Here is a 22,033-nt window from a genome sequence, read left to right on the forward strand (position 1 = left end):
TCATCCAGTCATCAGTTTCCACACTGCATTCTGGAGCTCCTGGTTTCTCATGCTGTAGATGAGGGGGTTCAATGTTGGAGGCACCAATGAGTACAGAACTGCCACCACTAGATCCAGGGATGGCAAAGAGATGGAAGGGGACTTCAGGAAAGCAAACAGGCCAGTGCTGACAAACAGGGAGACCACGGCCAGGTGAGGGAGGCAGGTGGAAAAGGCTTTGTGCTGACCCTGCTCAGAGGGGATCCTCAGCACGGCCCTCAAGATCTGCACATAGGACAGCACAATGAAAACAAAACATCCTAAAATGACTAAAGTACTGAAAACAAGAAGTTTAAATTCCCTGAGATAGGCATCTGAGCAGGAGAGCTTAAGGATCTGGGGAAGTTCACAGAAGAACTGTTCAACAGTATTACCTTGGCAAAGTGGCAGTGAAAATGTATTGGCTGTGTGCAGCAGAGCATTGAGAAATGCACTGGCCCAGGCAGCTGCTGCCATGTGGACACAAGCTCTGCTGCCCAGGAGGGTCCTGTAGTGCAGGGGTTTGCAGATGGCAACATAGCGGTCGTAGGCCATGACTGTGAGAAGAAAAAACTCTGCCGAAAGGCAAAACACAAACAGAAAGAGCTGTGCAGCACATCCTGCATAGGAGATGGCCCTGGACTGCCAGAGGGAGTTGCCCATGGCTTTAGGGACAGTGGTGGAGATGGAGCCCAGGTCGATGAGGGAGAGGTTGACGAGGAAGAAGTACATGGGGGTGTGGAGGTGCTGGTCCCAGGCTATGGTGGTGATGATGATATGGCCATTGCCCAGGAGGGCAGCCAGGTAGATGCCCAGGAAGAACCAGAAGTGCAAGAGCTGCAGCTCTCGTGTGTCTGTGAATGGCAGGAGGAGGAACTGGGTGATGGAGCTGCTGTTGGACATTTGCTGTTTCTGGTCATGGGGACCTGTCCAATGAGGAAAAGGCAGTGAGAAATTAGGGCAGAGTTCTCTGAGCAAAATGTGTTCCAGTTCTCATGGAAATCCCCTAGACTGACTTACCCTGTTCACGTCCCTTTCACGAGCTGTGGTTGGTGCTGGCTGACGGTGTCATTGGCAAGAGGCATCTTTGTTGTGGTCTATACTGAATTCAGTCCTGCCCTACAGCAACAGGAAAATAGAGAAATGGGGTGGTCTTAGATTATATCAACTTGTGATATCAAAGACCATTTGAGCACAGTCTCTCCCATTTCACTTAATGGCAGAGCAGAGCTGTAGAGATCTTGTTCTGTTTATTTTATTCTAACTGCCCCACCAAGGCTGAGAAGGTTTTGTTTGGTTTTTTGTTAAGGTAAAAATGCCTTAACGATGCTTTCACTGCAAGTGAAACCTTGTGGGTGCTGACAGACAAAGGGACTGTCCCTTCGTGCAGAGTGGGGACAGCTGGTCTGTCCATCAGTCCTGGTCTCAGCTGCCTTGTGCCGGCACCTCTTTGAGCTGGAGGACGATCAGCCCCAGATGTTCCCCTGAGCAGAAACTGGACACTGCTGAGAGCAGAGCAATATGGTTTCCAAGGGCTGATCTGCAAACCACTGACCGCTCTCATTGTACATGAACAGGATCTCAGCTCTGCCCTCCCGGCCAGGGACACACAGGGCTCATTGCATCATACAGACGATGAGCCACATTGCCATGGCCTAGTGCCGAAGTGTCTTCTCCATGGGGCTCCTCTCTGGGCAGAGAGTATCCATGGGAGATCTGTGCCCTGGTGGGGGGCAGCCTGCAGCCCAGTAAAGCCCCCAGGGAAAAAGTCAAAGTTCCTAAAGATGGGGTGTCCTGAGGCTCAGCTCAGCTCATTGCCAGCCCCACACATCGACATGCCCAGAACCCCAGGTAATGTGGGGCCAAAGGCAACCAGAACAAGACATGAAACACAGATAAAGGCGCCAATAGTCCGGCCAAGGGAGGAAGGACATGGACAGACGGACAGGCACTTGGGGGTTTCTCCTCACTGGGAGCTGGGCTGTGGAGAAGGCTCAGCCTGAAGCCCCACAGCCCTGGGATCAAAGGTAGTGCTGGGCGGGAGGAACCAGGGGGTTGCTCTGGGAAAGCATCTGCACTGCAGGACATGTTGGGGAGGTGCCCAGATCCCCACTCCCTTGGCATTTCTGGGAGCAGCTCCTTCTGCCTCTCTGCCTATGTCTCTGCTGCCTGCAGCTGTCCCTGGAGCTGCTTTCCTGTGCCCAGGTCACCTCCCTCTCTGTGCCCTTGTCACCTCCCTGTCTGTGCTCACAGACCTCATCCCACCTGCTCTGTGCTCAGTTATGTTCTGCAGATCCCTCCTGGCAGCAGGGCACTGCCCAGGGGCAGCTCTGTGAGTGCAGGGTCAGGACTGCTTTAGCAGGGGCTTGGACTAGATGGTCTCCAGTGGTCTGTTCCAAGCCCAACAATTCTGTGATTCCGTGACAAGCTGCCACTGCTCACCCAGCCAATCAAGAGTGAGAAACTCAAAGCAAAGTCTCTGCACGTTTCAGGAAAACATTTCCTTCATATTATTGTTGAAAGTTCCCTTGGAAATGCTCAAGGATAACCTGGAGCTGGGAGCAAACCTGTCCCACTCAGTACCCTTTGGATCCTACCCTGCCCTGCCTGGGGTCATTTCTTCCACCCACAGCTTCTCCCCACATCACTGTGGGGATCTCCCAGGCAGGCTGAGTGCTGTCCCTGGCAGGCAGCAGAGTCCCTGCCCCGGCACACAGCCCTGGGGTGCAGGGACCCCGCTCTGAATACATCCTGGGCACCCCTGGCTACATTCCTGGCTTTACACACCTGCAACCGTGCCCAGGCAGAAGGCAGCTGTCATGCCCTGTCCCTCTGATGGTGCAGCAGGCAAGCCCTGCTCTGGAGCATGTCCTCCTCGACATTAGAGAAATGAAGAGAGTCCTCCTGAAAGATCTCGTAAGCTGTCAGATGAATCACTTCTAGGGGATCTCTCCAGGAACTGCAGCTGCATTGCCCTGCACCCAGAGACTTACCATGTAGACGGCTGTGAAACTTTCTCCCTCAGTAATCTCTCAGCATCCTCCCACCCCATGTTGTCTTTAACCTCTCTGTGCCTGTCTCCTGTGCCCTCAGTGCTGCAGGCAGAGCCCTCAGCCCTGCTGCGTGTGCAGAGGAGCTGCTCCTGGGCAGAGCTGTCTCTCTGCAGCGCTGCCGCTTGCAATGAGCTTCCTGTGTCCCAGGAGCCCAGCCCAGCTCAGCAGCACAGGAGCAGCCCAAGGCAGCATTTTCTCTGTATCCTCTGGGCTCCCTCCAGATGTCCCTGGGGCACCTGCTGTGAAACAGGCTCAAGTCACCACTGATGTTCTGTCCGTCAGCTTGGGAGAAACACTCATTTCCAGGAGAGACATTTCACAGAATCACAGAATCGACTGGGTTGGAAAAGACCTCAGAGATCATCGAGTCCAACCCTTGGTCCAACTCCAGTCTGTTTACTAGATCCTGGCACTAAGTGCCATGTCCAATCTCAGTTTAAAAACCTCCAGGGACGGCAAGTCCAGCACCTCCCTGGGCAGCCATTCCAATGCCTGACCACTCTCTCTGCAAAGAATTGCTTTCTAATCTCCAGCCTAAATTTCCCCTGGCAGGGTTGAAGCCCTTGCCCCCTTGTCCTATTGCTGATGCCTGGGAGAAGAGCCCAATCCCCGCCTGGCTGGAACTGCCCTTCAGGTAGTTCTAGAGAGTGCTGAGCTCAGCTCTAAGCCTCCTCTTCTCCAGACTAAACAACCCCAGCTCCCTCAGCCTCTCCCCATATGTCTTATGTTCAAGTCCCTTCAACAGTCTTGTTGCTCTTCTCTGGACCCGCTCCAGCACTTCAATCTCTTTCCTGACCTGAGGGGCCCAGAACTGAACACAATACTCCAGGTGTGGCCTCCCCAATGCAGAGCACAGGGGAAGGATCACTTCCCTTGTCCTGCTGACCACGCTATTTTTGATACAGGACAGGACACCGTTGGCCTTCTTGGCCACCTGGGCACACTGATGGCTCGTGTTGAGCTTCCTATCCATTAGTCCCCCCAGGTCCCTTTCTGTCTGACTGCTCTCCAGCCACTCTGTACCCAGCCTGTAGCGCTGCAGGAGGGTGTTGTGGCCAAAGTGCAGGACCTGGCACTTGGCCTTGTTTCTCCGAGTAAGAAAAGAGTTGGACATAAGAATCACCTTTCCTTTTCTCAGCATTAGACAGGACACCCAGGTGGGGACAGGCAGGGATTGGCTTTACCCTTGCTGAGGGAATGGATTCATCTGAGTCAACTGGGGCAACTCATCCTGGGTTTGTAGTCCTGGGGTTGGCAGTGGACTCAGCTCTCATCTATGGCTGCCACAAACCCACAGGAGATGGATTCCTCTTGCCTCAGTTCAGATGGGTACAAAATAGGCACCTTCTGCCTGGGAGCTGCTTGTCTCAGCTGTTGTTCAGACAGCTGAGTTGCTCAGACCCAAACAACCAGTGACATCTGGGGTGTCAGTGGTGGTCCAAGATACATGCAGGCAGATTTAAGGTCCAATGGAGCAGTGCTGAAACAGGGCAGTTTCTGGGAGCAGCATTTTTGAGACCAGTGGGGAATTCCTTTGGCCAAATGAAAGGACAGCAGTTGATCATGTTTGGGACAAAGAAACTTGTCCCTCCTTAATATGTTCTTGTCTAAAACCCATATACAGCTGACCCAATGTAGCCATTGCCATAGGAAGAGGTCAGCCTTTCTCCTTCTCTTCTCCACCACCTGTATTTACTAGGCTTCCACTGAGAAGAATGGCATTTGTCTCAGGGACATCCCTCCATTACCCAACCTAATTCAGGGCAGCTGCTCAATGTCATGGCCAAGTCCAGGCCTGTGCTGCTACCTGAGGTGTGTACAGGGGTCTCCAGCACAACTGCATTTGTCTGGCAGGGACAGCACAACACCTATAGGAAAGCCATCCCCACTCAGAGCAGGTGTGGGACAGACCACCCAGGGCATCTCGGACAGAGCCACGTTCTCAGGGTCAGTGACTGGTCACCAGCACTGTGCTGAGAAGAGGCCTCTCCCACCTCCACCTGGTAGATACAGGCCAAGAAGGAATATGAAGCATGTCCCACCAGGGTCTGTACTCATGTGTCTCTGCTCCTGAACTCTGCTGGTTCTTCTTTCTCTTGTCTTTTATTCATCCCATTGATGGTGTTATTATCAAGGTGTTCCTGGAACATAGGATGTCCCCAGTGAATGGAAAAAAGGAAATCATAACCATCTAACATAAAATAAAAACAAACAAAAAAACCCCACACCACCACCAACAAAAAACTACAACAAACCAACCAACCAAACCGCAAGACGTAAAAAGGAGGACCCTGGGAACTACCACCCACTCAGCCCCTCTTCTGTGCCTGGAAAGGTCAAGGAGCAGATCCTCCTGGAAGCTCTGTTGAAACATATGGAACACACAGAGGTGATTAGAGACAGTTCACAAGGCTGAACCAAGGGTAAATCATGCCTGACTAAGCTAGTGGACTCCTCTGGAGTGACTGCATCAGCAGACAAGGGAAGAGCTATGAATGTCATCTATCTGGGTTACTATAAGACTTTCCATGCAGCCCCCACCAAAAACTTGCTGAGATCTTGGTGTGATAGATAGATGGATTAGGAATTGACTGGATGGCTGTGTCAAAAGAGTAGCAGTCAATAACTCGTGTCCAAGTGAAAACCAGGAATGAGCAGTTTCCGTCAATTGTCATACTGGGACGAATACTGTTTAATATCTTAATAAATGATATACAGAGTTAGACTCAATACACCCTCAGCAAGTTTGCAGGTCACAGAGTCATAGAACATCACCAGCTGGAAGAGATCCATATGGATCAATAAGTCCAACTCCCTGCTCCTTGCAGGATGACCTAAACCATATGACTAAGAGCATCCTCCAGATACTCACTGAACTCTGACAGGTTTGGTGACATGAAGACAGTGAGATATGTTATGTGTCATATGTTGAAGAACATGGACACTTTGTAGCTTCTAGCAGGCATCCAGTCACCAGTCTCCCCACTGCATTCTGGAGCTCCTTGTTCCTCATGCTGTAGATGAGGGGGTTCACTGCTGGAGGCACCACTGAGTACAGAACAGACACCACCAGATCCAGGGATGGGGAGGAGATGGAGGGGGGCTTCAGGTGGGAAAATATGAGAGAGATCAAGAACAAGGAGACCACGCCCAGGTGAGGGAGACACATGGAAAAGGCTTTGTGCCGTCCCTGCTCAGAGGGGATCCTCAGCACAGCCCTGAAGATCTGCACATAGGACAGCACAATGAACACAAAACACCCCAAATAGACAATAGCACTAAACATGAGAAGTCTAAATTCCCTGAGGTAGGCATCTGAGCAGGAGAGCTTGATGATGTGGGGGATTTCACAGAAGAACTGGTCCACAGCTTTGCCCTTGCACAGGGGCAGTGAAAATGTATTGGCTGTGTGCAACAGAGCATGGAGAAACCCAGTGGCCCAGGCAGCTGCTGCCATGTGGACACAAGCTCTGCTGCCCAGGAGGGTCCCGTAGTGCAGGGGTTTGCAGATGGCAACATAGCGGTCGTAGGCCATGATGGTGAGAAGAAAGTACTCTGCTGAAAAGAAAAACACAAACAGAAAGAGCTGTGCAGCACATCCTGTGTAGGAGATGGTTCTGCTGTTCCAGAGGGAACTGGCCATGGATTTGGGGAGAGTAGTGGAGATACACCCTAGGTCAAGGAGGGAGAGGTTGAGGAGGAAGAAGCACATGGGGGTGTGGAGGTGCTGGTCACAGGCTATGCTGATGATGATGATGCCGTTGGCCAGGAGAGCAGCCAAGTAGGTTCCCAGGAAGAGCCAGAAGTGCAAGAGCTGCAGCTCCTTTGTATCTCCAACCTCCATGAGGAGGAACAGGGTGATGGAGCTGCTGTTGGACATCTTCTGCCCCTGGTCATGAAGACCTGTCCAAGTAGGAAAAGACAGTGAGCACTTAGGGCAGAGTTCTTTGAGGAAAATCTATTCAATTTCTCATGCAAACCCCCTAGGCTGCCTTGGCCCTTTCGTGAGCTCTGCTCTGTGCTGACTGACTGTGTCTCTGGGAGCAGGGAGCTCTGCTGTGAACACACAAGTATCCCATTGCTCCTGTCAAGGCAGGAACTACAGGGACAGACAGACAGGTACTCAGGAATTTCTCTTCTTTGGGCTCATGCTTCCAAGAGGACTCAGCCTGAAACCTCACGACCCTGGGGGCAGATGCTGTGCTGGGTGTGAGACCTGGCAGCTGCTCCAGGAAAGTGTCTGCACTGTGGGGTATGGCAGGGACATGCCTGAATTTCGTCTTCCAACAGCATTTCTGTCAGCAGCTCCTTCTCTGTCTCATGTCTCTGCTGTCTGGAGCTGTCCCTGCCAGGAGCTGCTTCTCTCTCCCCATGTTTCATCCCTGTTTGTGCTCATAGTCCCCATCTCACTTACTGTCTGCTCAGCTCTGCCCTGCAGACCCCCCTGGCAGTGGGGCCCTGACCAGAAGCATCTCTTTATGGGCAGCGAATCAGGGGCAAGTCAGAATATCCTAAAGAGAACTGGGATCTGAGTGCCTTCTCCAGAGGAGAAGAATAAAATATTAACTCCCATTGCACTCTGAGCCAACCAAGAGCAGAAAATTCAGAGCACAGACTCCTTCCCTTTTAGATAATCTCCATTTTGACCTTTTTCTTGAAAAGTCCCCTTGGAAATACCCTGGGGGTGATTTGGAGCTGTCAGCGGTGCTGTGCCATGCAGCACCCTCCCAACAGCAGGACCCTGCGTGTCCTGCCAGGGGTTGCCTCTTCCACACACAGCTTCTCCCCATGGCACCGTTGGGGTCTCCCCGGCAGGTTCAGTACTGACCCTGGCAGGCGGCAGAGTCCCTGCCCGGCATACAGTCCTGGGTTGCAGGGACCCTGCTCTGCAGGACAGCCCTGGGCACCCATCCTGCACACCCAGCTTCACACTGCTGCAGCCATCTCTCAGAGAAGGCAGTTGTTATGCCTTTCTCCTCTCATGGTGCAGCAGGGAAGCCCTGCTCCAGAGGGTGTCCTCCTTCTCCACACCAGACCAGTCAGGACAGTCATCTTGACTGCTCTTATCAGCCATGGGATGTACCAGCTCTAGAAGATCCCTCCAGGATGCTCATCTGAATGTCCCCACTCCCACAGACTTACTGTGTCAAAAGTTGTGAAGGTTTCTCCATGAACAAGAGATCACCTTTAAGCTCTTCCTTTCTCACTCCTCTCCCCTCGGTGCTGCAGGCAGAGCCCTCAGCCCTGCTGCGCTTTGCAGAGGAGCTGCTCCTGGGCAGAGCTGTCTCTTTACAGTGCTACCTGGTTGCCATGAGCTCCCTCCATCCCAGAGCCCAGCCCAGCTCAGCAGCAGAGGAGCAGCCCAAGGGGGCACTTTTTCTTGGCCCTCTGGGCTCCCTTCAGGTGTCCCTGGGGCTCCAGGAGAACCTGCTGTGAAACAGGCTGAAGTCACCACTGATGCTCCCTCCCTCAGCTGGGGAGAAACTCTTATTCCCAGCAGTGTCAGTTCTTCTCTCAGAGATAGAGTTACTTCTAAAAATTCCTTTTTTTTCTGTTATTATCAGACCGGACACCCAGACAATGACAGGCAGGGATCTGCTTTACCACTTCTGAGAGGAGTCAGCTCAGTCAGTTAAAGTATCTCATCCTGTGTTTCTACTGTTGGTGCTGGAAGTGGACTCAGCTCTCTGCCACAGCTGCCACAAAGCCCTGAGAGCTGGGATTCCTCTTGCTGCTGTTCAGATGTGCATTAAATAGGCACCTGTATGTGAGCTCCTTGTCTCAGCTTCCATGGTAAGTAATGAAGATGTAGGTCAGGAGTGAGCTGTTCAGATGAAATACCTGGTGACTTTGGAGGTTCCAGAGGTTGTCCAAGCTTGTTCATCCCACTGGCACTGTCCTTATTTATGATTTGTTTGTCAGCCAGTGCTGCCATCTGACCAAAAGGTGTCCTGTATCATAAGGACAGCCAAGTTTCTCTCCATCTTTTCCATCAGCTGTGTTAACTAGATCGCCATTGACTATAATGATGGTTTTCATCTACACATCGCCTAATCAAATTCCAGGCAGTTACACTATTTAATGCCCAACTAGAGGCCTGTAGTGCTAGGTGAGACGCCAAGGCTCTCACACATATCTACATGGAGCTGGCAGGTACAGCACAGTAAAGCCATTCCCACTCAGAGCACGTGTGTGACAGACACCCGGACAGTATTTCACAGAGATTCGTTGCCTTTGTGCGAGCCACTGATGGCCACCACTGCAGTGTGGCACGTCTGTCCCTTCTCTAGGCAGTAGATGTAGAGCAGTCCAGAAACACAAGGGCCATCACACTGGGGTCTCCACTTGTTTACCTAAATTCTCAAACTGCTGTTTTTTCTCTCTACCACCTCATACTCACCCCCCTGAAAATACAGTCAAGCAACAGATAAACCATTTTCACAGTGAGCCATTCAGCAGCATCTTGTCATTCCTGCAGATCAGTGACACCTCTGCCAAAGTACCTCAAAGGCAGCAGAGCCACCACTGAAGTTTCTTTCCAGGGTTGCACTTCCCAGCCCTGTTTGTCTGTGGCCATCGGTACAGCAGGGGTTGCTCACTCTCTTGGCATCCACTTTCAGCTTTAGATTTCCATCTGCTGACCACTCCAGGATGTCTCAGGTTGGAAGCAAAGCCTTTGAACCAATGGGGTCTTGAGCAGTTGGTATGAGTTGTATTTATAAGTGCGAGCTTTACCTAGAGGCACACCTGATGTGCTATAGCCAAAGTGTGCACCAATTCCCTCAGCCCAGGGCACACACAAGCTCAGTGAGCCCTTGTAGGTGAGGATCAGAGGGGAGTCCAGCAAATGTGAAAGTGTGGTTGGAGACAAAGAAACCACATCAGTGTGGGAAAACAGCCATGGACCTCTCTAAGCCATCTGGAAATCTCTGAATGTAGAAGCCTGGGCCTTGCTGGGGACTTCAATAACCCTGGCATTTGTTGGATGGAGAACACAGCAGGAGGGTGATGAAGCTGGTGAGGCACCTGGAGCACAAGTCTTATGAGGAGCAGCTGAGGGAGCTGGGGCTGTTTAGCCTGCAGAAAAAGAGGCTGAGGGGAGACCCTATTGCTCTCTACAGCTGCCTGAAATGAGGTTGTAGTTTGGAGGGTTTTGCTCTCTTCTCCAAAGTAGCAAGTGATAGGTCAAGAGGAAATGACCTCAAGTTGAGCCAGGGATGGTCCAGATTGGATATTAGGAAACATTTCTTCATGGAAAGGGTTGTCAGGCATTGGAACAGGCTGCCCAGGGCAGTGCTGGAGTCACCACCCCTGAAGGGGTTTAACAGACCTGAGCAAGTTGAGTGATGTGATAGATACCCTTGCTGTGGGCAGGAGGTTGGCCTAGAGACCTCCTGAGGTCCCACCCAGCATGAATGAATGCACATTTCCTTCCATTACAGGTCGTCCCTTCCCCACAGTAGGTAAAAAACTCAGCTTTTCCACAAGTGTGAAAGTAGGTCAGATTTAAGTTACCTTGGCTCATCTGTTTCTTTCCTGTCCCACACCAGCCACTGCTGCTCAGATGAAGAGCTACTTGGTAGGTACTGGCAAACAGCCTTGATCACCCCTGTTGCTTAAGTTCCATTTTCTTTTCCTCTCTTTTCACCCATCCAAGTTCTTCTCTGTCCTGGTTTTGTTAAAAACATGTTTCTCTTTTAGTGAATTTCCCTTTCAGCTGAAGTCTTCTTACTAACTGCACTTTTCTGAAAGCTAGATACATGTTTTAGTAGACATAGTAATGGAGTGCAAGGTCACAGAATCACGCTGATAAGGATGCACGTCCTGCGAGAGGGGCAAGGAGGAGCGAACTGAACAGGTGACTAAAACTGACCGACTAAATATTCCATCCTATTCATGCAATACATCATATAAAAGTGGGAATCCTGAGGGTCCTGGCCCTCTTGGACTCTGGCCGGCATCTGGGAAGGACCCTGTGAGTCATCCCTGCAAACTGACGCCTAGTGATCAACTGAATCCAGTTGCAGGATCCAGCCCAGGACTTCCAGGTGTCTCCTGCAGCTGCTGGAGCAGTTCTTTGCTGGGATTTTCAAGATTGGTTTTGTATATTTTGTATAATTTTCTCTATTTTATTAGTAGCATTAGTAAAACATTTCTAATTTTTTTCCAACTCTTCTCTCTGTCCTTCTTTGCCTTCCAATCACCTGTACTTCGTGGGGAGGGGGGGCTAAGGGGGCTAGTGGGGGCGAGGGGGTTAAAGGATCTGCTACAGTTTATTGTCGTCCTGCAATCAAACCTTGACATTCTCTTTGATGGTTTTTGTTCCAGCCCATACAAACAGTCCACTTTTGTTTGCTCTTCCCTCGCTAGCCCTGCCTTTACTTGCTCTGCAGCTGTTTCTGAGATAGTCAGCATGATTAATCCTGTGATGGAAGGAAATTCCTTTGAAGTAGAACAACCTTTCAGCATTTGTAGTGCCTCACAACTCCTCCTGCTGTTGTCTTGTGAGAGACACCACCATCAGGGTAAGACATCTGCACACAGGCATTAACTGCTGACTAAATGGATCTTCAGTCCAGAGACGCCCTGAGAAGCAGAAGTCTTTTAAAGTTTACAAGGAGAAGTGGCTGGTGCTCCTGGTGGGAAGAATAAGCCTGTCCATCAGAGCCAGCTGGGCCCTGATTCGCTGAGCAGTGAAGATGAGGAGAAGGGCCTGGGCACTGTGAGGGATGCCGTATGGCCAGTGCTGCATGTGCACCATGAACAAGGCCAGCTGCATACGGGGCTGCATGAGGAAGAACATGGCCAGACAGACATGGCAAGTTATCATCCCACTAACTGAGCACTGGTGTTACAGTCTCTGGACTAGTGTGTCCCTCTCTGGGGCTTCTTCTAGACAACTGAGGATGAACAGGACAGTGTCCAGAAGACGTCTGCAAAGATGGGGCCCATGGCCGCTGTGGGCAAGATGAGAGATCTGGCAATCTTTTACATAGCAAACTGGAATTATGGAATCATAACATCATAGAATCATTTACATTTGAAAAGACCTTACAGATCATAGAGTCCAACCTTTAAGCTAATGCAGCCAAGTCCACCACTAAATCATGTCCACATCTCCACATCTTTTAAAAACCTCTCCAGGGATGGTGACTCCACCACTTCCCTGAGCAGCCTGTTCCAATGCCTGGCAACACTTTTCAGAAAATTTTTTTTCCTAATATCCAGTCTAAACCTCCCCTGGCAAACTTGAGGCCTTTTCCTCTCATCCTATTGCTTGTTACTTGGGAGAAGAGACCATCACCCTCCATACTACAACCTCCTTTTGATACAGGGAATTGACAATTAACTAACTAACACTTAAAGAACTAACAATTAACACTCACACTGAAATAACTGACCCTTTAACCCACATCACTATTGCCTAGCCTTGCTTAACTCTGTGCAACTTATTGTACGAGAAACAGGACTTCACTGATGCCTTGCAAAGATAATAATCCTTGAGTGCATCCTTGGTGCATCCTTGGGTGAACTAGATAATACAAACTTGGGCACAGGACAGGAGACACACCAGTTCAAACCAACTCAGCAGGCTGAGACCTGACCAACTCATCACACTGGACCAAAATGACCGTGTACACAGAAAGAGGACCCGGGTTTACAATCACTGCACAGCTGCAACCAGGAGGAGCCGGAGGTGGAGACTAAGGAAATGGTCTCCCAGAACTCATTGTAATGAGAACCACCTTCTTGGGGACAGGTTATGAATATGTATAGGTGTTACTAAAACTTTCATGAATATGTAACACTTTACTGCATTTAACCAAGCTCACAGCTACTGTAATTTTACACACGTTAGGTGAAATGATTCCCCGTGTGTCTGGTGTCGTAAATAAATACATACCTTCCTTATAACCTCATGGGTTGTAAGGTCATCTCCACGCCTCACTTTCAGATAGTCATAGATAGCAGAAAGGTCTCCCCTCTCCAGGCTGAACCCTCCAGGTCCCTCAGCTCCTCCCATCACACTTGTGCTTTAGTCCCTCTCCCAGCTCTGTTCCCTTCTCTGAACTTGCTCCAGCACCTCAAGGGCTTTCTTGGTGTGAGGGGCCCAAAACTGAACCCAGGATTCAAGGTTTGGACTCCCCAGTGCCCAGTACAGGGGGACAGTCACTGCCCTGGTCCTTATGGCTACACTGGTGCTCATACAAGCCAGGATGCTGTTGACCTTTTTGGCCACCTGGGCACATGCTGGCTCACATTCAGCTGGCTGTCAATCAACACCCTGTCACCGTTTAATTGCAGGGTGACAATAAACCATGGCAGATGCCTTGTTACCCCCCTCCCTTCCTTAATCCCCCATCCCTCTCCACCAAGGAAAAGCAATAGGAGGGCAAAGAGAGGCAAAGAGAGGCAAAGAGAGAGAAGACTGGCAAGTTGAAAACTGCCAGTTTCATTGGCAAGTTGAAAAAAGTTGAAAATGTTTTACTAATGCTGCGAATAAAATAGAGAAAATAATACAAATTATACAAAACCAATCCGCTGCTCCAGCAGCTGCAGGGCAGTCACCTGGAAGTCCTGGGTCAGACTCTGCAGCAAATCAGAACTGGATTCAGGAATGCAGGGTCTGTCACTAGGCCTCAGATTGCAGGAACAGCAGGTGGGGTCCTCTCCCGATGCCAGCCATAGTCAAAGAGGAGCGAGACCCTTGTGATGTCCCACTGTTATATGATATATGACGTGAATGGGATGGAATACTTAGTTGGTCAATTTTAGTCACCTGTTCAGTTCACTCCTCCTTGCAAATACACCCCTCTCACTTACGGGATGTGCATTCTTATCAGCGACCTTGCATTCCATTACTACGTCTGTTTACAAAAACATGTAGCCAACTTCAGAAAAATGCAGTTACTTAGAAGAACTTAGCTGAAAGGAAAATTCACTAAAAGAGAAACTGGTCTTGGTTTTAACAAAACCAGGCCAGGCTCCTAGAGAGCTTTTTTGAGTCTCTTCTCAGTAGCTTTGCTGAACTTTTCTCAGGTTCATGGACTTGGCCTCAAATACACTTTGGGGTCACTAAAATGCCAAAAACCCTAAGAAGGCATTTCTCTTCCATCATTTTCTTCAGCTATTGAAGACTTATATAACTAATTAGGAAGGTTTCAGGAGGGTAGGTAAAGAGGACATTCTCCATGAGCTCTTGGAAGAAGTGTCAGAAGAATTCTCCCATGGATGCTGATGCACAGTGTCTCTTAAGGAGTTGTGACCAGATGGGAAAAGCAGCATGGACACCCTTGCTCCTCACCTCTCCATTTTGCTGTTTTGCTTCTTGGTCCCCTGGAAGTGCCATCACTTTACATCAGGCTTTTCCACTGAATTTTGCACCTCATTTTTAAAGCTCCTTTTCAGGAATTCCTACCTGCTTTCCTGAGAGAACTGGATGTAAAAAGGCACAGAGGGTTTTTTGAATTGGAGGAAAAAAATAAAAAGACACCAAAAGCTAGCAAAAAGAAAACACAATAGAATTAACGAACGTTATAATACACCTCTCAGTTGCAGAGGTATTAAAAGCAACTTGGAGTGATATCCACCAACACAGCTGAAGGGTTGCTTGCAGGGAGTATGAGAGAAACTGGTGAAAGACAATTCAGCTTTACCTCCTTGAAGCTCAAAGCAGGGTGGGACGTGAGAGGGATCTGAGTGATAGAAGAGTAAGAGAAGGAAGAACCTCGGGAGAGCAATGGAAAGTGCAAATGTCCAGACAGGCTTCTGAAGAGATGACTTCAGACATGGTGAGCTGAATAATGACAGGTGGAAACACCTGGAAAGTCAGGGAGATAAATAGAAAGTATAATAGACAGAATTCTGGCAATGCAAGCACAGGTTAACAACAATATCTCTTCTCCCACAATAAATTCACATTCTGAAATTGAGAATATTTTGGTAGTATAGAAATTCCATGAACATTTTATTGAAGGTATTGAATCACTTCATCTCTTAAAATTTTTGTTTTGGTTTGGTTTGAAGTATTGAGAGCATTCCCCAGATTTTCAGGCAGAGTTCCATGGTGTGACCATAAGTACCAGTCTGTACCACTAGAGGCCCCAGTGTACCTGAGATATTTGCCTGGAACTGGCAGTTATCAGAGAACACAGACAGAGCCGTGTCACTTCCATCATTTACATCCAACCTTCAGGACTTGTCCACTTCTTTATGTAAGTTTCAATAGTGCAGTATGTAAAGGTATGTAAAGAGCACTTGGAAGAAATCATAGAAGAATTCTCCAATTGATACTGGTGCAGAGTGTCTCAGTGCCTCAGCCTTGCTGTGCTTTGCAGAGGAGCTGCTCCTGGGCAGAGCTGTCTCTCTGTAGTGCTACAGCTTGCAATGAGCTCCCTGTGTCCCAGGAGCCCAGCCCAGCTCAGCAGCAGAGGAGCAGCCCGAGGCATTTTAATGACCCCTCTGGTGGGTTTGGTGCTGGGTCCGTGAACCTCAGACTCTGGTGGAAGTTGAAGAAAACTCTGAAGGAGTCAAAGTCAGATTCAAACTCCAAAGTTTCTTGCAATGTTAATGGGTCCCGCTGAGGTACACTACTGAGAAACTGTGCCCAGGGTCTGGTTAGAGCAGAAAACCGGAGGCAGTCATGACAGATTGAGAAAAGAAAGGTAAAGGTGGCTCTGATGCAGAGTAACCTGGATGTTTTTCATTAATCAAAGGTACAAACCCTGACCCCCAGACCCTGGAAAGAGAGATCCTGTTCCTCACCTGTTGCTCAGGGCTCTTCTTGGGACAGTGTGATGTGGGGCTGTGCAATGCCAAGGGCAGGACTATGGTCCCACACCTCCCAGGTTCCTGGGTGGGAACAAGGAGGCAATGAGGTACTTGTGCTGTAAGGACAAGGTATCTCCTTACAGGCATCAGTGATGGAGACAACAGCCACAGCTAAGGGGAGAAGAAGCCCATGTCTGTTGGGGGCCTTCAGCCTCTATGCATCCCTTGATTATCTCCACAATAGCCTGTCCTATGATGTGGCATCACCTGCACCTCTTTCCCTGCAAGCTGGAGACAGGTGGAGAGCTGAGGAGTCAGCATGAGAGGGCAGAACAAGAAGGGCAATGCATTGGTGGGTGGACATCTGTTATGGACTCCTGATGAGGAAGAGGAAGGAGATGAGGCCTTCTTCAGAGAAATGAAAGAAGCCTCATGTTTGCAGATCCTTGTTCCCATGGCAGACCTAAACAATCCCAATATTTGCTGAAGGGCAACATAGCAAGGGGCAAGCCATCCAGGAGGGTTTTGGAGTTCATTGACAATGTCTTCCTGACACTGGTGACTGAGGAGTCTGTGAGGTGAAGTGCCCTGTGGGACTTCACACTTAGGAACAAGAGCTCGTCAGGGATGCAACAGTCAGGGTTGACAAAGTTGAGTTGAGGCTCCTGAAAGAAGGGAACAAGACAACGAGCAGGATCTCAGTAGAGCAGGCTATGGCCTGCTGAGTGATCTACTTTGAAGAGTCCTGTGGGAGATGAGCCTCTGGAGAAGAGGGGTGCAGAGGACTGTTGGATGGTCAAAGATCTCCTCTTCAGGCTCCAGAATGGCTCATCCTGACACGCAGGAAGTAAAGCTAAGTTGGCAGGAGGCTTGCATGGATGAGAAAGGAGCTCCTGACTAAAATCAAGCATGAAGGGGAAGCACAGAGAAGGTGGAGGCTGGCTGCCTTCCAGTCTCAATGGATCTGTGTTGCTTTGCTGGAGAGAGTTGTGTGTATGTTTGTCTGTGTGTGGGGGAACTGGGGATATGAGGGGATCCTGGAGACAGTTCCTGGATGGACTGAGAACCTAAGACCAGCTACTGGAGGGAACCACGATATCTATGTGCCTATATAGCATTATGGAAATTCACCTCCCTGACTATTATGCCAATCAGTCTTTACAGTAAGAAAGCATATTAAATTTCTTAACACATATGTAGGTTTGTCCTGGTTTTGTTAAAAACAAATTTCTCTTTTAGTGAATTTGCCTGTCAGCTAAAGCTTCATATTAGCTGCATTTTCCTGGAAAAACAGATACATGTTTTGCTAAACATAGCAATGGAATGTGAAGTTATTGATAAGCATGGATGCACCTCACACAAGAGGGGCAACGAGAAACAGGTGACCAAGAAACTGACCAACGGAGTATAACATTCCATTCACGTGAATACTTCATATAAAAGTGGGAGATCACGAGGATCTCATCCCTTTTCCTTATGGCGACATTAGCAGAGGACCTTGCTAGTCGTCCCTGTGAACTGAGGCCAGTGACAGACTGAATCCAGCTCCGGTTGGCTGCAGAGTCCAATCCAGGACTTTGGGTGCCAGCTCTGCCGTTGCTGGGACCTCCAAGATTGGTTTTGTGTATTTTGTATTATTTTCTCTATTCTTATTAGTAGCATTAGTAAAACATCTTTAATTTTTCCAACTCTCTTCTCACTGTCCTTCTTTCCCTCCCGATCGCCTGTCCTTAGTGAGAAGGGGAGAGAGGGAGGAGCTGAAGGAGGAAGCGGGGGAGGGAGAGGGGGGTTAACAATGTATCTGCCACAGTTTTATTGTCACCCCACAACAAAAGCCTCTATAACGTTACATTGCATACTGGTTAGTCACGCTACAGTGATCAGTCTAAAGGATACCAGATAATCACAAGGTGCAGAAGGACAGCCTGGTCCTCATCATAAGACTTTGCTTCTCAGTATCTTAGGGCTGTCCATGAAGATGAAAGGTACCCCTGGACAACCAACGTAATGCCAGCACCCCACCCCCTCTAACACAGGGACAGGCTGCCCAGGGTTGACTTGCCACCCCTGGGGGTATCTAAAAGATGCACAGATTAGGTTCTTAGGTGCATGGGTTGGTGATGGACTTGGCAGTGTTTGGTTAACTGTTGGACTGGATGATCTTAAAGGTCATTTTCAACCAAAATCATTCTATGGTCTTTGAAACCCAATAAACTTACCTGCTGTGATAAGTAACATAGCAACATGACCTTCAGGGACATCAGGATCAATAGGCAAGCTGCAAGATGGCCAGTGGATGACCATGGTGCAGATATATAGTTGCTTTTTGAAGTTTTACCATGAGTAGGATCTGTAACAGAGGGACAGAGAGAAGAGAAAAAAGATTGGAAGAAGGACACAGAACAGAGGGAGAAAGAGAAGGAAAGGGAGCAGGATGAGGATTGTCAGAGAAACACAAAGATGGATAAAGACAGGGTGACAGAGAGAGAGAAAAGGGGCAGGGAAGCAGGACAAATGGAAATACAGGCAAAAATAAGAGTCAGCGAGCAGGACACAGATGGAGATTAAAAAAGCCTGGGCTGGGCAGCGGGACAAAGATGAAGACCAAAATGATCTTTGGGCTGCAGAACAAAGATGGAGTGAGAAATAAAAGAACCAGGGAGTAGGACAGAGTGACAGAGAGAAGGGAAAAACTGAAGAGGGTGTAGGACAGGAAGACAGGCTGGGGGACAGACAGGAAGAAGGACAGAGAAACAGAAAGGGAATGAAAGGGGCAGGGAGCAGGACAGAGAGCTGGAGCAAGAAGGAAAAAAGAGATGGGCAGCAGAACAAACAGAAGGAGAGACAAAGATGGGCAGGGAGCAGGAAAAGGGAGGGAAGAACAAAAAAATAGTGACAGGGTACAAGACTGAGTGGAAGGAATTTCAAAAAATACACAGGGAGCAGGACAGAGTGACAGACAAGATGGGATGGAGGGCAGCACAGAGGGATGGAGAAAGAGAGAGAGGTGTCAGCAGCCCTGCAGAGAGGTGGCCCATGGCTGCTGTGTGGTGGCACAGCCCAGGGACACTGAGTCTGTGAGGCAGTGGCTCCCACAGAGACAGGGGGTCCAGAACATGGGCAAGGGGGGTAGAGCTGTGGGAGGGCTGAAGAGAGGAGGCGGGGCCAGGGCCAGGAGCTGCTCAGCCCTGGGGCAGCCCCACGGGCGCCATGTCCGAGCTCAGCCCGGCCACCGGCAGAGCCGCCGCCTTCTCACATCCACCTTTGCCAGCACAGGGCAGCAGGGCAGCCAGTCTCCTCCCTGAGGGGACGCTGCCCCGCATTGGTCCCCTTGGCTGTCACTCTGCCCTGCTTTGGACCCATGACAGTGAACAGAACATGGCAAGAGAGAAAGAAAGAAAAGCAGAAGGAATGAAGGAGAGGGGAAGACAACGGCAGAGAGCAGGACATAGAGGCAGAAAGAGACAAAAGACAGAGAACAGGTCAGAAAGATTACGAGGGAAAAAGACAGGGATGCAGATCAAGACAAAGAGATGGAGAAGAAGAAAGAGACAATGGCCTGAAGGGTAGAGAGGGACAGAAAAAAAATGCACAGGGAGCAGGAAAGAGCAGCAATGAGGAGAGGAACAGTTGGATGACGAAGACTTGGAGAAAAGAGAAAGGGGTGACAGGGGGCAGAGCATAATAACAGAGGGGAAAAGAGGTACATGGAAGCCAAAAAAACCCGACAAAGAAGGAAACAGGAGAGGGCAGGGAAGGACTGGGACAAAAAAGAGGGTGACATGACCCCAAGGGCCCAGGACTCACCACAGTTCCTGCTCTCTGCACTGCCAGGCAAGCTGTGGAGTTCAGGCAACTCTGTCTCTCTGATTCTGTCCTCCCTTTCTCTTCTGTAGCCCCAGCCGCTTGCCCATCCTCCACCTAGGAGAAGACATTGATGTTTAACAACTCTTACACCACGAGGCTTCCCAGACACATACCACGCAAACACACACTCTATGGCCGTACAGTAATTTTCCTCACTTATACAGACCCTGCGTGCATGTTTGTGATCTGCTCTGCTGAGGCTGCTCACAGGGACTCTTCCTCACCCAGAGGGGCAGCTGTCTCTGTGCAGCTGGAGCAGCAGCTGTGGGGATCCCCTTTACTTCATCCTCCAGCTGCTTTACCTTTTCCTGCTCTCTTCAGCTTCAGCCCCAGCAGCTCCTCTCCAAAGCCAGCAAGTGCCCTCCTGCCCCTTTACACACCCCACCAGGAGAACAAGGCCAGAGCAGCCCACACACACCTGAGCCAGATGCAGCAACAACAGCCCCAGGGCCCCAGTGCAGCCTCTGGCAGAGAACAAACCAGCAGCCACAATTCCCGCAGCTGCCTTGGCTGGAGACCTCCTGCTGCAGGAGCTCCTGCAGACCCTGCTCCTTCCCCGCACCCGTGCTGCTGGCACCTGGTTAATGGAGGATGGAGCAGCCCCAGGCCCAGCTGCTCCTGCCAGGAGAGGCCGTGGGGTGGCCTGGGGTTGTGGGACAGGTCAGGGAGGTTTTGGGCTGGGACAGCTGCAGGGGGAGTGGGCTGGGGCAGCTCTGGGATTTGGAGTGCAGGTGCCTGTGCTCCTCATGGGTGGATTTCTCCCTCCAGGGACTGCAGCTTGCTGGTGGAGTTGTTGATGGCTGCCTGAGGGTGACAGTGTTAGTGGCTGGATCCTCTTCTAGGCATCCATTTCACAGATCACAGGCTACTTGAGACTGGCCAGGAGGTCACTTGGAGGGTGAGGTCACTTGGAGGGTGAGGTCACCTGGTCCTACCCCCTGCTCAAGCAGGGCCACCTGCAGCCGGTTGTCCACGATGGTGTTCACAGGGCTGTGGAACATCTCCAAGGAAGGAGACTCTACAAGCTCCCTGGGCACTCTCTGGCAGTGCGCGTCACTCACACAGCACCCTCTGCTGAGCTGCATGAGATCTCCGTCAGCCCATCTCTCCAGTGTGCCCAGGTCCCTGGGGATGGCAGCATGACCCCCTGGCCTAAGTGCCACTCCTCCCAGTGTGTTGTCCTCCGCCAGCTTGCTGAAGGTGCACTCTGCCCCACCATCCAGACCACTTAAGGAAGATGTTAAACAGGATTGGACCCAGTATTGACCCCTGGGAGACACTGCCTGTAACTGGCCTCCAACCGGACTTGGTGCCACTGAGCAACACACTCTGGACCGGGCCGTCAGCCAGTGTCAGTCTCACTTGCCGCTGGCTCATCCAGCCCATTTCAGTTCCAGGGACTCAACCTCCATATTTAAAAAAAAGAGACTGCAACATGGGCACATGCCATCACGCAGCTCTCAAAATCCCATCACATAAACTGCTCAGACTGGGTATACTCACCAATTGCCCCAAAATCCACAGAGAAGAAAACACCCTGTAAACGACACATTTTTAACTATGGGTTTGGCGTTTCTGCCTGCTAGTACAAAATGAGTGGTTTTTTGGGGAAGTGATCCCAAACGTTGGACCCAGATTCAAGTTCTTCCTCAAGGGGCCTGTGGGCAGGCAGGCAGAGCTGTCCGTGTGTCTGGAGGGGCTCTCTGAGCTCTTCCTGGTCAGAGGCAGCACTGGGAGGAGGGATGAGGGGGCTGCTGGTGCCCTTGGTGCAGCTTGGTCCCTGCTAGAGGAAGTTTTGGTGCTTCCTGGATTCTTCCTCCTCCTCCTCCTCTCTGACATTGCTGGGGTCAGATGCTGTGTTCCTTCCTCTCTCAGGTCACAATCTGCTCCCATCACTACTGCAGTGCCAACAGTACTACTGTTTTCCTGATGTGTATCTCTTGGACACCAAAGCCTTCCTCCTCCTCCTCCTTCTCCTTGCTGAGGGATCATAGTATGTGGTGTCCATAAACCAGCTGTGGAGATCATGACCCCGCTGTGGGGACCTGCTCCGGTCTCTGTGCCTCAGCTGAGTTTTCTTCTGAGCCGCTGGGGGTACCGAAGCACACTGGGAGATGGCATTGGAGCTGGCACTGGGAGCTGGTATTGGAGGGAACTGGAGCTGCAACATCCCTTGGGGCTCGGTCCCGACATGGAGAACTTATTCTCCACCTCCTCATGCTCCTTGCAAGGCAATGTTGGTCCATGATCTCCATAAGCTGGCTGCGCAGATCATGGCCCTGCTGTGGGGACCTGCTCCGCTTTCTCTGCCTTGGCTGGGTTTG

General features: G+C 50.4%; 2 protein-coding genes across 4 annotated transcripts; both read right to left on the bottom strand.

The window, feature by feature from the left end:
• Positions 1 to 2,839, bottom strand: LOC309451911 (olfactory receptor 14I1-like; the record flags this gene model as incomplete). Its single annotated transcript, XM_082076612.1, has 3 exons — positions 1 to 249; positions 643 to 776; positions 2,806 to 2,839. 3 exons carry the CDS (start codon positions 2,837 to 2,839, stop codon positions 1 to 3), a joined length of 417 nt encoding a protein of 138 aa, XP_081932738.1.
• A 3,070-nt stretch (positions 2,840 to 5,909) lies between these two features.
• LOC309451901 (olfactory receptor 14A16-like) lies at positions 5,910 to 21,289 on the bottom strand. 3 transcript variants are annotated; one of them, XM_082076607.1, is made up of 4 exons: positions 20,128 to 20,144; positions 19,650 to 19,763; positions 18,062 to 18,192; positions 5,910 to 6,974 (listed from the first exon to the last, which is right to left on the bottom strand). In XM_082076607.1, exons 3-4 carry the CDS (start codon positions 18,144 to 18,146, stop codon positions 5,986 to 5,988), a joined length of 1,074 nt encoding a protein of 357 aa, XP_081932733.1. In that variant the 5' UTR covers positions 18,147 to 18,192; positions 19,650 to 19,763; positions 20,128 to 20,144; the 3' UTR covers positions 5,910 to 5,985. The 3 variants fall into 3 exon arrangements, with proteins under 3 accessions (XP_081932733.1, XP_081932734.1, XP_081932732.1); XM_082076608.1 differs by lacking the exon at positions 20,128 to 20,144 and adding an exon at positions 19,876 to 19,939; XM_082076606.1 differs by lacking the exons at positions 18,062 to 18,192; positions 20,128 to 20,144 and adding an exon at positions 21,213 to 21,289.
• Between the last annotated feature and the right edge of the window lie 744 nt (positions 21,290 to 22,033).

The sequence above is a fragment of the Streptopelia decaocto genome (assembly GCF_964273445.1).
Source record: "Streptopelia decaocto genome assembly, contig: HAP1_SCAFFOLD_89, whole genome shotgun sequence".
Taxonomy (NCBI): domain Eukaryota; kingdom Metazoa; phylum Chordata; class Aves; order Columbiformes; family Columbidae; genus Streptopelia; species Streptopelia decaocto.